General features: G+C 28.9%; 5 protein-coding genes across 5 annotated transcripts; 3 read left to right on the top strand and 2 right to left on the bottom strand.

Annotated features, from left to right (window-relative positions):
- Window positions 1-819: 819 nt before the first annotated feature.
- Window positions 820-8,523, top strand: cubi_01157 (large SEC7 domain-containing protein; the record flags this gene model as incomplete). The annotated part of the gene is made up of 1 exon (XM_029018169.1): window positions 820-8,523. One exon carries the CDS (start codon window positions 820-822, stop codon window positions 8,521-8,523), a length of 7,704 nt encoding a protein of 2,567 aa, XP_028875506.1.
- Window positions 8,524-8,570: 47 nt separating this feature from the next.
- On the bottom strand, window positions 8,571-9,300 carry cubi_01156 (proliferating cell nuclear antigen; the record flags this gene model as incomplete). Its single annotated transcript, XM_029018168.1, has 2 exons — window positions 8,571-8,587; window positions 8,631-9,300. 2 exons carry the CDS (start codon window positions 9,298-9,300, stop codon window positions 8,571-8,573), a joined length of 687 nt encoding a protein of 228 aa, XP_028875505.1.
- A 717-nt stretch (window positions 9,301-10,017) lies between these two features.
- cubi_01155 (uncharacterized protein) lies at window positions 10,018-11,748 on the top strand (the record flags this gene model as incomplete). Its single annotated transcript, XM_029018167.1, has 1 exon — window positions 10,018-11,748. The coding sequence occupies one exon, from the start codon at window positions 10,018-10,020 to the stop codon at window positions 11,746-11,748; it is 1,731 nt and encodes a 576-aa protein (XP_028875504.1).
- Window positions 11,749-11,828: 80 nt separating this feature from the next.
- Window positions 11,829-12,443, bottom strand: cubi_01154 (uncharacterized protein; the record flags this gene model as incomplete). Its single annotated transcript, XM_029018166.1, has 1 exon — window positions 11,829-12,443. The coding sequence occupies one exon, from the start codon at window positions 12,441-12,443 to the stop codon at window positions 11,829-11,831; it is 615 nt and encodes a 204-aa protein (XP_028875503.1).
- A 656-nt stretch (window positions 12,444-13,099) lies between these two features.
- cubi_01153 (DNAK-type molecular chaperone organellar) lies at window positions 13,100-15,151 on the top strand (the record flags this gene model as incomplete). Its single annotated transcript, XM_029018165.1, has 1 exon — window positions 13,100-15,151. One exon carries the CDS (start codon window positions 13,100-13,102, stop codon window positions 15,149-15,151), a length of 2,052 nt encoding a protein of 683 aa, XP_028875502.1.
- Between the last annotated feature and the right edge of the window lie 414 nt (window positions 15,152-15,565).

The following is a 15,565-nucleotide window of genomic DNA, read 5'->3' as shown; positions in this document are numbered from 1 at the left end:
AAACCTTGTTGATTTCATTCATTTTTTACCTAAATATTTTTTCTCATTAAAAAGAAATACAAATATATTAATGCAATATAAATATAAATATAAATATAAATAAATAAATAATATATATGTATATATGTATATATTTATATCAGAACTAGTATAACTAATTTTTTTTTCTATTAATGCATTCAAATTTTCTTATTGAATGCAATTGTTTCTGCATGCATCCACATTAGTTATTACGTGTCAAAAATAAACGATGTTAAAGGGCCAAAAGGATATTAAAAAAACTGGCCTATTTATTTATTTTTTAATAGGAAAATGATAAATTTAAACACAACAACTACACGATCAATTATAAAATTAACAGCTATTGGAGAAATATATTGAGGAAATCAATTGTTATCAGTTCCAAATAAAATTTTTTATGTTAAATGAATGCCATAAAACAGAAAAGTTTTTAACTTAACTCATTATAATCTCAAGTAGAAAATTAAATCAATATTTACATTTTGTTTACCAATTTCAGAAAATTTTATATTTAGGATTTTATTATAATTATATTTATTCAAAACAAATTCAACATAGTAAAAGAAAAAGGCGGCAAGATCATCAAATAATTAATATGCGTTAACTAAGTAAAAAATTGAGGAATTTTCAACAGATGTGTGAAAAACTGTAAATTTGAAAGAAATTACCAAAATAAAATAACAGGAATGGAAAAGGTAAACTAAGCATACACACTAGAAGGTTGAAGAGAGATTAGTACAATAATTATTTTTTTTTAAAGAATTCTGGTATGAAAGTTAAGGTTTGTGGAATTATGATATGATATTAAACACTATTAAGTCTATACAGAAATTTTCAAGTACATCCAGAAAATACAAGGACCTGGAAGTTGTTGCATCGCACTGCATTGACAAGCTAAAGTTTTTCATTGGGTATTCTCAACTTCAAAATGAAAAAGAACTTCAAGATTTAATTATAGAGTTTGACAATAGCTTGGATTTGAAAGATTATCTATCTGGCACAATAAATAATGATATCAAAAACCTTATATACTATGTAGATAAAAAGAAAATTAAAGATTTATCATTTAGTGAATATGGAAAACATATAGATCTGTTATATCCATATATATTAGGCCCTATTTTTAAAGCATGCAAGCAATATAAAAATCCAAAACTTACAATAATATCCTTGGAAGGAATCAACAAGCTCCTTTCTTTTGAGCCTCTCGCAAGCACTTTAATTGAAGAAGCAAAACTTTATGGTTGTGAGGATATTACAGAAAATACAGAACCAGTCAATGGATTAGAGTTCTTATTCACATTATTATTTGACATATATGACTCAAAAATTGATGATGAGTCAATCATAACTCAGATTATAAAAACAAGTATATTTTTAATTGGAAAAAACATTGAATGTTTTAGTTGTCAAATATTCTACTCGATATTTCTGGCTTTATTTAATATATATAGTAATACAATAGATAATGGAATCAGAACATCATCCTACTCTATACTAATACATTTTGTAAGCTTGTTTTTTGATGAATCATTTGAGAATAGGGATAAGTATTTTGAAAAGTATTTTTTATTACTATTAGAAATACTTTACACCTTAAGTATGACAAATAGCATGATTCATATTAAAAAACATGAAACACAAAAAGGACAGTTAAACAAAATCAAATTAACTTCTCCTTTGAACCTCGAGCTTTATTCCAAGGATTTTGTTGAAATTGAAAATAATTTCTTCAAGTTCTCACAAGTGAAGGAATTAGATCCCAGGATTTTAAAAATTCGAAATCTTAGCCTAGAATTACTAAACAGTGTCTTTTCAAATATTAAATTGAAAAATTATCAAAACAAAAGTATTAAAGACACTATGGACAAATTACACAAACTACATTTTCTTTCCATAATGAAGAATATTGTTTTAAATGATTTTCAAACCAGGAAAAATTCCATCATTTTATGGAGTAGTGGTCTTCATGTTCATGATATTAGTCAAAAAATTCGTCTACATGGTATTTTAATTTCAAAGTGTATTAGAGGTTTATTTGAAAATGGAGTATTAGAGATTTCTGAAAAAAATGCAATAATAGAATCTATATTTAGCATTTTTACCGAAAATGTCTCTTTTCTAACATTTCTATTTATTGAATTTGACCTTAATATAAATAATGAAAACTTGGTTTTAGATACTATCAATTTCTTAATTAATCAATTTATAGAAATGGGATCTGCAAAAACCCAAAATAAGAACATAAATATTGACATAACTACCCTTATGGCTAAATTGCTCATTAATGTTATGAAAGAATTGAAGAGAATTAAAAATGTAGATAATTACAGTGGCATTGAATTCAACTTGAATACTGTTCTTATAAGGAAATATCTAATATATGAGTATATTAAAGATTTTAATGAAGGTAATTATGAAAAAGGTATTAATTTACTTTCTGAAATTGGAGTCATTGATAAGGAAAATTGTCTTTCTATTGCCAGATTCCTTGCTCAAAATAAAGCAATAAACAAAAAAGCTATAGGAGATTACATTTCTCTTCCTAATCCAAGAAACAGAGAAATATTAAACTATTACTGTAACCAATTTTCATTCAAAAACAAAAGTTTGGATTTCTCTCTATATTTATTTCTTTCCAATTTTCATCTACCTGGAGAAGCTCAAAAGATAGACAGAATAATAGAAGAATTTTCTCTTAGATATTTTTTGGATAATCCCGATTTATTTCATAATAAAGACAAGATTTACATCATTGCTTTCTCATTAATTATGCTGCATACTGATGCTCATAGCAGAGAGATTAAAGATTATTATAGAATGTCGAAAAGTGACTTTATCAAGAATCATAATGATTTAATACTATCATCTCCGAAGCTTGTTGATTTTCTTGAAACATTTTATGACAACATTACTTTAAATGAGTGGATTTTCTTTAACTCAAAAGAAAGCTGCAAAGCTTGCTTTCCTTATATTGAGTACCTAGTTAACTTCATTAAGAATCTAGAATTCAGCAATACTACTCTGAGTAATGACCACCATAGCCCCAAATCTAATACTAATTCTAATTCTAGTTCTTGCTATAGTTCCAACTTGAAAATTAAGATAATTAGTCACGAAATAATTCACAAGATTGTTAATTTAATCAACTCAAAAACAGACTCAGGAACCATAAATCACGAACAAGATCTTCTCAAATTCATTTATTTAACAATTAAAAAGAAATTTGACATAATTTACTTTAATGGCATTTACACAGAAGATTTAGTTTATTGGAAATTTATTGCAAATACTCCTATTCAGTCTATCACTAGCTTAAATGAATGTTTAAAAGGCAGAAAACTACCAATTAACAACGATACACAACAAGAAAGTACTTATTTCCAGTATGATGGGTTAAATTTCAAAAGAAATTCCAAAGTAATCAATAGCAACAATATTCTTCAAACCTCCAATGTAATAGGAACCAATCCAAATTTATCAAAGTGGATGACTAATAATAAGACAAGTGATACAAAAGTAAGAGATATTAATAGTGTTTTTCAGACTAGTATTACTGATTTAATTAAAGAGATCATTCCAAATTGGAGTAGCAGACAGTACAATGAAGTTAGTAAATCTATTGATGAAAAAGGTCTAATCATGGAAGAGAGCCACATTATATTATTAGGGAAAATGATATGTTGTTATTTTACTAATATGTTATCTAATGTTGATTTTTGGATGTGTTTTGGGAAAGATACTATGGTCAATTGGATACCTATTCTAAAATATACAACAGAATTGGGAATTATACTCGGTCTTGAATCATCTTTTACTATTACTTTAACAGTTTTATCCTATCTAACCAATACATTAACATTACCTCTCAATTTTAATGAATTATTCTTTTCTAATTCAAATATTACACAAGAAACTCCGACTATTTTAAACGATCATGATTTTGAGAATGAAAGATATTCAAAAGTATTGAAGTTTCCAGAATTGGAGAAATGCAGTTTGATTAATCAATGCTCTGATTTAATTATTAGAAGCTTTCAGTCTGGCTTAGACTACCTCAATACCTTAGATACTAGGCAGGAGCATAAGACAAAGGATGAAAACGAAAAATCTATATCTCATTCTCAGATTAACAGTCCAAATCAAGGATCTGAGCTACTTTTAAATTGTCTTATATCTAATGAACCTTTCTCTACACATTCTAGCCTTAATTACTTAAACATTGAAGCAATCAAAACTATTTTTGAAATTACTCAAGATTTTGGGAATAAATTACCTTATGTATTATGGGTAATAATAATTGGAATAATATCTCAGGTTGATAGGTACTTTTACGTTAAAACCATATTAAAAGGCAATAATACAGAGATTCCTGATTATTTTGATCATAATAAATTTATAATCAGTAAAAGTAAGACCTTTGGGAATAATTTGTCAAAATTTCTAACTTTAAGTAAAATATGTATCAATACAACCAAATCTCATACTATAAGTAATCGTCACTTTAATCAATTTTTTAACAGAAAGTTGATTAAATCAACAAAAAACATTTTCAATTCTACCAAAAGTATTATTAATTCAGGCTTTTCTAATAATTCAAGAGATAACTCCAGAATAGTTTCTAGAGCCTCTAGTTCTAGAGAAACTTCTCCAGACTACACTAACAAAGATGATAGAACAATTCCATTAACAGAGGAAAATGAGAGAAGTACTTTAAATACAGGTTTACAAAACACACTAATATATGGACAAAATAGTCAGTGTATTCAAATATACATAAATCTCAGAAATTCAATTTCTCTTAATAATTTATGGTTTAAAGAAGATGAAATTATTGAATCCAATTCAATTGTTGGAAGTAATGAAGAAGTTCTTTGGATAGATGAAGGCAAATATTCATTAATATTGAATCAAGTTTCTTTAATTAACTTAAGAAAAATAGAAATGTTTAACTCAAAAATAATTACAAGTGAATTAGAATTTTGTCAGGTAATGGAGAGAATATTTACAGCAATTACAACTGATCCAATTAAAAACAGGAAAGTAATTACAGAGTTATTTTTAGCACTAACCTTTAATGCTAAAAACCAGATTGTTTTATCAGGAAGAAAATCTGTTGATTTATTTCTATTCCGTAAAGTTTTTGAGTTTTTAGATTTAATTTTGGACTGCAATTTTAAGAAATTTTCTGAATTAGTTCTTTGGGACAGTTATTTTATTCCAATCTATTATACTGAGATTATTCATACATTGGGTATAAAGGCATACTTAGAAGTTTTGGATCTAATAAAAAGCTTCATTATCAAATATATTAGATCCCAGAATAAATTTCTAAGATCAGAATACTTAAAGAATGAGATTGAGGCTAAATATCAGGAAGATGATAAAATTATCATTATTTCTTCAAATTCTGATTTTATTTCCAAAAAAGCTTCTAATCAATTTAATACAAATTTTCATTATTTTTTATCAAAAGATTTAAATTTGACTCAGTTTTCCATTTTTATCATTTTTAAAAAGTTGGTAAAGACAAGTCTTGATAATCAATCTTACAATGAATTTATTAATTTAGTAGAACTTTCACTTGAAATATTAAAGAATATACAAAACTTATATCAAGATTTGAAGCTATTTCATTTCTTAGAATTAAATGATATACTTGAAATATACCAGTATTTTATCATAGGAATTCAAAAATGTTTGGAAAAGTCTCAGGAACGCAATAATAATAGCAATAATAATAATAATAATAATAATAATAATAATAATAATAATAAAAAGAAGAAGCTAATAAGTTTATTAAATTCAAATTCACATTCAAATAAGGAGGAATTATATAGGGACAAAGAGAATGAGATTTTGGCTAGAATTTTATTTTGTTTGTCAAGTATACCAAAGGTTTCTTTTCTTTTTGATGATTGTGTATTTACCAAATTAATGGATACTTTATATATTTTATTTAAAATCTTTGTTCAAAAAAATGGATGTAAATTGATTTGTAAGATTTCTGATTATATATTGTATATATTTTATCTTAAAATTAAATACATTAACACTCAAGATTTGGAAGGAATAGAGAATCTAGATTTGGATAATATATATAAATTACCACCTATAATAAAAATTCAAAAAACTAATGATAATATAAGATTAAATAGATTTAATCAAAATCAATATAAATTGGTTTTAGAATATTTTAATAATTTTTCTCAACAAATTACAAAGAGTCTAGTTTTAGAAAAGAAATATTTGGATTTATATTATTATTATTTAGTAAATATGTCAAAATTAATTAACTATTGGCTGGGAATTTGTCCAAGCGAATTAATATTTCATGAAGTATTTATAATTCAGAATATAATTTCTGATATTATAAATTTAATTACTTTAAATAATAAAAATAATACACGGAGTGATAGTAATATATATTTAACTCAAGATTATAGTAAAAAAAAAGAAGTTAATTTTTTAGAAAAACTAGTTAATGAGGAGAATAATGAGACATTACTATTAGAAGAAGAATTGAAAAGAAAGAACAATTTAGAAGATGACTCTGGAACTGAAGAATATTATGAAGATTATGATTTTGAGAATGAAGATGATGATGATGATGAAGATAATTGTTTTGTTAATGATGAAGCTGATTTAGATATAATACGTTATATAAGTTACAATTCAACTAGAAATGAAAAGAGAACTTTTGAAGTAACAAACAAAAATTCTCATTTAGATAATACACAGTTAACATTAAGTAGTCTGGAAGACCTTAGGATGAAGGGAAATACAAAAAGTAATTTTTCAATATTTAATAGGAAAATTAAAGAAATTAATAAGGCTTTAACAAATAAGATAGAACATAAAAATCAATTAATTTCTGATGAGATATTAGAGAATTCAAATTATGATGATATTAAGAATATTAAGCCAGATAAAGAGTATGTGGACTCAAAGATTATAAAGATAATACATAACGTATATAAAATAATAGATTTTTATATTTTTAGAACAAGTATTAAACATTACAGATTTCTTTTTAGAGATTGGTTAATATTAAGTAATGAAATTTTATTATGCCAAGCAATGAATATATTTTGCAAGGATGATGTAAAGATTCAATACAGAATGATAATTATATATATAAATTTTCTATTTAATAATAAAAGTTTATTTGGGTACAAAGAATGGCATCAAATTTTTTATTATTATTCAGGTTTTATGGTAGAATTTACTAAATTTATACAAATTGATCCCAATAAGTATATAATAGAAGATGTTAGAAGTAGATACTCAATTGATGATTTAGGTGTTGCTTATGGGGATAGAAGTTTTGAAAATCAGATTAGTGAGAAGAAATCAAAAGATGATGGAATAGTTGATTCACATAAAAGTAGGCAACAGACCCAATTTGAAATATTTTTCAGATCAAAATTTTTCAATAAGAGGTACTTTGGTTTGATAGAGAATAAGAAGAATCACAAAAATGATCATAATGGGATAGATTCCAATAAGAATGGGAAATATAAGAATAAGGGAAGAAGAATTTCATTAAAACAATGTTTAGAGAAGAATTGGAAGTGTTATTCTCATAAGTATATTAAGAATACTAATGATCAGGAAATGTATGATTCTTTTATGAGATTAAGATTAAATATAGAGAAATTAATATTGGAAGATTTAAAGTATAGATTAAAATTTGAAGAAGAAAAGAATAATATGAATAGACCAGATTGTATTCATGATATATATACAGTTTTATTAGTAATATACAATTTAATATTTGATTGGTATATTATGGATTTGAGATCATCTGAAAAGGAACTTGATATGGGGATTAATAAGATGATATATGATACAATAATGAATTCACTAAATAAATTATACTATGAGTTGATAAATGGATTAAACTTAGTGAAATTTGATCTTTTTCAATATAATATTTATTTAATTTTATGGATACAATTACACATTAGAATGGAGTTTTCTTTGCAATTTAAAGATAATTTACAATATTATAAGAATGAATTACTTTCTCAATGCGAAGATATTTTAGAGAAATACGTAAGAATTGAGAAAGAGAAGAATGAAATAATGGAAAAAAGAGAAAAAGGCTTTAATGTTGATGATTATCATGAAAAGAAAAGATTAAATAGTATAATTAGTCCAAATATACATTTTAATCATTACTTTAATTCAAGTTATGACCGTATTTTGAAAAATAAGGTGGATATTACTTATACATATAAAGTAGTTTTGAATGGATTGTTAAGAGATCTTAAAGAAATGAAAGAATCTGAATATATTATGAATAGTTCTCGTTTGTATAAAGTATTATTGGATATAACTCTATTGGAAGATCAAAATCTACGAATACTATCTAGAGATATTCTAATTGGATTTGCAAGGCAGGAAAAACCTTGTCTGAAATCTTCGTCATCATCTTTGACATTATCTTTACCTTCAGAAGAACAAATTTTACCAATAATGGATGAATCTTCATCTTAGCTTAGGAGCAAGGTAAAATTGCATGTTTCCATGTTCGTATTTATCATTTAGAGGAAATTGTAACCTAAGTGGTACTCCTTTTGAAATACTAATATTCAGAGTAGTACTTAGAGGAGAAGCTTTCGTGAAATAAGAGAGATATCTAAGAGCGTATTTTTGAGAAATTGTGTCATCAGCTTGAATTTGTACTGCTTTAGTTTCATCTGGGCTATCATTAAGAGGGAAATTGAGATCAATTTTTCCATCATCACCATCAACACAAAATTTGATATATTTTCCACTAATTTCAAGACTGACTTCATCTCCAATGCCTGACATGTCTCTAACAATTGATTGAAATAAGTTTGAAGGCATTGTAACATTACATTCATATTCTTCTTCAGGAATTGAAATGTGTTCTTGTTCAATATCCATTAATCTTAATGTACATTCTTTTGATGAAAGAATACCACTATTATCCTCAAAGCACATAGTGATTCTGTTATCCTCATTATCATCATATTTTTTGAGAGTCATGCTTGTATCCTTGTCACAGAATTTCATAAACTTGGAGAGTTGTTGCATGTCCAAACCAAGAACTACTGGTCTATCACATCTATAGTGTTCAAATGCATCCGGTTGTATATTTAAAGAGACTAAGGCCACATGTGAAGAGTCCATTGCTTGAAGATGTAACCCGTCACTATCACAATCTATGTTGATATCATGGCAAAGCTCTTTGAGAGCTTCTGCTATTTTTTTAAATAGCATAGCATTTTGTAATCTAGCTTCAAACATTTTTCTCGAATTAAAACCAAGATACTTTTATTAATTTTATTGCTATAATATTGTTATATTAATTCTTTTTGTTTAAATTTTGTTATTTATTATATTCTATTAGCTTTCAATCCCCCAAGTGTGGGGTTTTATTACTTTTTTTACCTGTACTATTGTATTAAACAGTGTTGGCGCCAAAATGCCGACTAACTATTGCATGAAGGAGGAAATGAGTTAAGAGAATAGATGAAGAGAAAAAAGAGCATATTAGAGAAGATAAATAAAAGTATATCTATTTTTACATGGGTTGATAGGATAGATTTTAAATATACAATTTTGAGCATGCAAAGACGGTTGTTGAGTCATTGTTAGAAAGTCCTGGGGAAGTTAGATAAAATAAGGACTTTCTAAAAAAAAAAAAAACTGACCTTCTTTTATCAAAGACTTACATTATAACTGTAAAATAACTCTGTTCAAAATTTTTAGGTTAAGAAAAAATAAACTTTGGGGAAATTCTATTGAGTTTATGCATAACTTGTTACGCGCCAAGTCCAAATTGGAGTAATTATTATAATCGAGAATTTAAAAGTTTAAATAGAAAACGGTGGATAATAAAGAATAGATTAGATGAGAAATTGTGCCAAATAAATTTAAAAGAAATTACTTAATGTGTTTAATTGAGTGGCAAAGAGATAAAATCTCGATATAATTGAGCAACAATAAATTTGTATTAATAAAATGTCGGTATATTATCGCTTTTTACACGAGAAGTCTGATTCATACCGTGCTATTGAGTTGAATGTAAATTCAGTCAGAACTTCAGATTTGAAGATGCTTGTAGCGGAGCATGCAGGTTTAGGTAAGGAATACATGAAACTTTTTGATTTAAAGGTATTTGACAATGACGAAAAGGAGGCATTTCCTGACGATAAGCTACTGCCAATTTACTCCAGAGTAGTAATACAGCGCATACCTTGGAGAGAGCTTAAAGAGATACATCACGAAGCTCAGAGAAGTATTGCAGAAGGTGAAGAGACAGAAGTTGTAGAAGAAGCAAAATTAACCTTACCCTCAGAATATATCTGCAAGTTATGTGGATTTCCGCTGTTAAATCCAGTCCTCATAAAATGTGCTGGGAGCTGTGGTGCATCCGCCTGTAGGGATTGTGTAAAAAATTATCTTGAGCAAAACAAAGCAGTAGCTGTTAAACCTTGCCCTTCCTGCGGACAAAGATTTAGAGGCAGTGTACCTAATAAGAGCCTTGCTAATGTGTTGGCAACCATAGACTGGGATAAGTTTAACTACCCTGTTAGAAATCCAGAAACAGATGTTTCCAAGGATTCAGATAATTTAATCAAACAGCAGGATTCTAGTATTTCTGGAGAAGCAATAACACATGATTCTGCTTCTTTAACAAGAACAGATCCTGAATTAGATGACTTCAAGACAAATGCAGAAGGGAATGTATTGTTACAAGATTTAAATCCCGAATCAAATTCTATTCCAGTGATAGAAAACATTCAAAAAGATGTATTTGTCGCAAAAACTAATCACAATGAGACCTCAGAGCCCAATCCTGTATTACCACAAGCTTCTACTGTTGACCCGGTATCGAGAAGTGAAGGAAATGTAGCTCCATCCAATATTCAAATTACCATAGATGAAGGCACAAGTATTAATTCTTCCAATACAACCACAAACTTAACAGCTGAGTCGAAACTACCTTCTTCACCTACAATCACTGGTTTGACTGAGCAGAGCATTGAAACCTCAATTCCTATACTTCCAAAGGCAAAGACTATTCCACCTTCCTATTCTAGTTTGCCTGCTCCTATATTACCCCCTCATCATGCTTCTCCTCTTATAGCTACTCACCAGCTCCCACCACATCCTGGTATTCATGCACCTCCATATATGGACCCTTGGAACATACAAGGGCATCCCTATCCAGCATACGCCCCAGATGGTGCGCCACATCATTTTCATCCAGGATATCCCGGAGCCCCATTTCCACAGCCAGGCCCTACACACCCATATGGATATATAATTCAGCCCCCAAATATGATGAATCCTGGAATGTTTGGTACTCACTTTCAACCATTTGTAGAGACAATTTTGCCGATTTGTGGCCCTTACTTAACAGAAGAACAACAAATCCAGCTCGCAATGTCATTTCCCATGTTGTCAGAAGAGAACTTTGAGCTAATTAAGCAAGCCCAACAAAGTGTTAAAGACATTTGGGGTTTACTTCCAAAATCAATTCGCTCTTCTCTTCTTCAGGAAACACAAGATTTTGGAAATCCAAGTGAAAAGAAAAATAAACTATTCAAAAAAAGAAAGGAATATAATTATAATGCCCAAAACAACGGAATTAACAATGGATTAAATTCAGTAAATAATAACAATAGCATTAGTAACTCTTCTCACTCTTATAGTAAGCATCCAAGCCTTAAAAAAAGGTCTGTCTAACTCTAAATTAATCTTTAATTCAAATAACTATTTTCTTTAAAAAAATCTTTTTCTTTTCTTTTTCTTTCGATGTTTCTAGACTATAATGGAATCAAATTCCTTCCTAGACAACTTCTATTTCCTACAGCTACTTTATTCTGAAACGGAAGTGGTCCAACAAATTCCTGTTTGTTCCAATCTACATTTCTTAGAGATCTTGAAGACTTAAATATATAACTGTCTTCTTTTAAAACATCAGCTTCTTTCATTACTTCTACACTTGAGTTACTTGTTATATTACTCATACTTTTACTATTCTTACAAGATCCAGGTTGTCTATATCTTTTTATTTCTATCTCAGAATCAATAGGAACTTCCTTTTCCATGCACTTTCTAGGTTCCGCATATTCTTCCATGACTGAATAACCTCCTCCTGGGCCCATCCAAACAGTCTTGTATTTTAATTTGTTTCCCTTAGCTATCAATAAATTTGATTCCAATTTAGATAAATCTTTAATGCATATTGAATCCAAAGATGAACCTGAAACATCACAGCATTCGTCACCTTTCAGCTCAATTCCAGAGCCAGGCAAGCTTGGGAACTCTCTACTTTCTCTCTTGGTGGTCATTGTTTCAACTTCTAAATCTTTGTTTGTTCTTGGAATATATAATACATTACTTAAATTAGAACTTTCATTCTTGTAATACCCTTTCATATTAAATTTTGTTTCTAAAACCTAATAATTAATTTCTTAAAGAGCAAACAAATATTACTTATTTACGTTAGTAACAAATCAGAAATAAATTTTACTAATTATGCTAATACTGAAATGGACTAAAAAATCTTTTCATTTGAAAAACTTTTATACCCAAACCTCTACCTTTCCAAGTATGATGTGAAAAAAGATAGAAAAAAAATTGACATTTGTGTCCGTTATTTTAATAAAATAATCCAAAACACAATGCAGAAGTTAAAGTGCGTTAAATCGTACTATTATAGTTATTTGTTCTTATTGCCACTATTAAATGTGGAAAAATACGTCTCTAAATTAAGATTAAATTCTCTAAATAGCTATATCATTGCTTGCATGCAATTTTCTTAATTGAAAATTCATTAAAATTTTAAATTCTAGTATATTTTAGTAAAATATATCTTTGATTATTTTCATTTTCTATCTATTTTTGACAACCTCAAAAAACACGTGTGGCGCCAAAAGGCTCTGTATAACAAATCAATTGTAAAATAAGGAAAAAAAAGTTACTTTGATAATTTGATAATAAATTAAAGGTACTTTAATCAGAGGAGTTATTTTTTAAGTGCCTAATTTAGAATTTGTTCTTTGGAAAAACAATTTACACATTTTCTTAAAGAATGTCTATGATAGTTAATAGTGGCTTTAATGGGGTGTTAAGTTCGTCCAGCATTGCAGCTGGGATACTTAAAAGAAGCTTTCCATTGGTATTTTCAAGATATATGAGCTCAAAATGTGAAGGTAAAAAGTCTTCAAATAGGAGAATTACTGGTGACATTATAGGAATCGATTTGGGAACTACAAACTCTTGCACTGCCATTTTAGAAGGCACTCAACCGAAGGTACTAGAAAATTCGGAAGGAATGAGAACAACTCCTTCTGTTGTGGCTTTTTCAGAGGATGGGCAAAGGTTGGTTGGTGAAGTTGCAAAAAGACAAGCAATCACGAACCCAGAAAACACAGTTTATGCAACTAAGAGATTAATTGGAAGAAGATACGAAGAGGAAGCAATAAAGAAAGAGCAGGGAATTTTGCCATATAAAATTGTAAGGGCTGATAATGGAGATGCTTGGGTTGAGGCCAGAGGTGAGAGATATAGTCCAAGTCAAATTGGTGCTTTTATTCTTGAGAAGATGAAAGAAACTGCTGAAACTTATCTCGGAAGAAGCGTGAAGCATGCCGTTATCACTGTACCAGCTTACTTTAATGATTCTCAACGACAAGCAACTAAGGACGCTGGCTCTATAGCAGGCTTAAATGTTACAAGGATCATTAACGAGCCAACAGCAGCAGCCTTAGCATATGGAATGGAGAAAGCTGATGGCAAGACAATAGCTGTTTATGACTTGGGAGGAGGTACCTTTGACATTTCTATCTTAGAGATTCTAGGGGGAGTTTTTGAAGTGAAGGCAACAAATGGAAATACTTCACTCGGAGGTGAGGATTTTGATCAACGAATATTGAATTATCTAATTCAAGAATTCAAGAAAACCCAGGGAATAGATTTAAGTCGCGACAAGCTTGCATTGCAAAGATTAAGGGAAGCTTCCGAAACTGCAAAGAAAGAGTTGAGCAGTAAAATTCAAGTTGAAATTAATCTTCCTTTCATTACTGCAGATGCTAGAGGTCCTAAACATCTACAAATAAAACTTACTAGAGCTAAGTATGAAGAACTTGTTGATGATCTACTTAAAAAAACTATTTCTCCCAGTGAGAAATGTATTCGTGATTCTGGAATACCCAAGGAAAAGATTAACGAGGTTATTTTGGTTGGAGGAATGACTAGAATGCCCAAAGTTTCAGAAACTGTTAAGAGTATATTTGGAAGAGAACCATCAAAGGGGGTTAACCCTGATGAAGCCGTTGCAATGGGAGCTGCAATCCAGGCAGGAGTTTTAAAAGGAGAAATTAAAGACCTCTTGTTGCTTGATGTTACTCCTTTATCTTTAGGTATTGAAACTTTGGGTGGAGTTTTTACTCGATTAATCAATAGAAATACTACAATCCCTACCAAGAAGAGTCAAGTCTTTTCTACTGCTGCAGACAATCAAACTCAAGTTGGAATCAAAGTTTTCCAAGGAGAAAGAGAGTTTGCTGCTGACAATAAGTTACTTGGACAGTTTGAGATGATGGGAATTCCTCCAGCTCCAAGAGGAGTTCCTCAAATTGAAGTTACTTTTGATATAGATGCAAATGGAATCATGAATGTCGGTGCGATTGACAAGTCAACCGGAAAGAAACATGAAATCACCATCCAATCTTCTGGTGGCCTTAGCAGTTCTGAAATTGAAAGAATGGTTAGAGAGGCTGAAGAATATAGAGTCCATGATCAAGCTAAGAAAGAGCTCATTGATCTAAAAAATGATGCTGAATCATTTATTTATTCTGTCCAAAATCAAATCTCTTCTTTGGCTGACCAAATGACTCCCCAAGAAAAAGAAAGTTTAGAGTCCAAGATTTCTGATTTACAATCCATTTTGCAAGATTCTTCTCAGTCTGGCGAAATCGAATCCACAGTTCAGAATATCAAAACACAACTCGAAGAGCTTAAAAAGGCTTCTTGGGCAATCACACAGAAGGCATATAAACCAAGTAGTTCAGAAAACCAGCCTAATGAAAATAATACTCATCAAGAAGATAACACTACAGAGTTTGAGGATTCCGATTCTTAATTCTATTTCCTCGCACGCTTTCAACTTAAATTCGAGTAAAATCTTAACTTTATTTATATTTCCGTTCAGATATTCATTATTAGAGAAGCTTGCAAACTTTTCATTCAAACTATACCTAGCAGCTAATAGATTTTTTTTGTCTATAAATGTATTATATAGAAAAATAAGTTGTTTTAAAATTGAAATTTTAAAATATTTAGCAAATATAGATATTATTTTCCACCTTCATTAAATTTCTTCCTAATATTTTATTTTAAATTAAATATTATTTGAGACGATATACATGCAGATTGCATGTTGCATGCAGAAATCCGAGCATGGAGATGCAAAAAAATATGAATTCTGTATAATGTAAAGTCTAAAGATGTAAAATTGATATTATTTGCAACATTTATTTTTTATTAAAGAGAAATC

The sequence above is a fragment of the Cryptosporidium ubiquitum genome (genome assembly GCF_001865345.1).
Source record: "Cryptosporidium ubiquitum isolate 39726 chromosome Unknown contig_16, whole genome shotgun sequence".
Classification (NCBI taxonomy): domain Eukaryota; phylum Apicomplexa; class Conoidasida; order Eucoccidiorida; family Cryptosporidiidae; genus Cryptosporidium; species Cryptosporidium ubiquitum.
The sequence above is the reverse complement of the archived record's forward strand: the minus strand, read 5'-3'. Positions and strand labels throughout refer to the sequence as shown.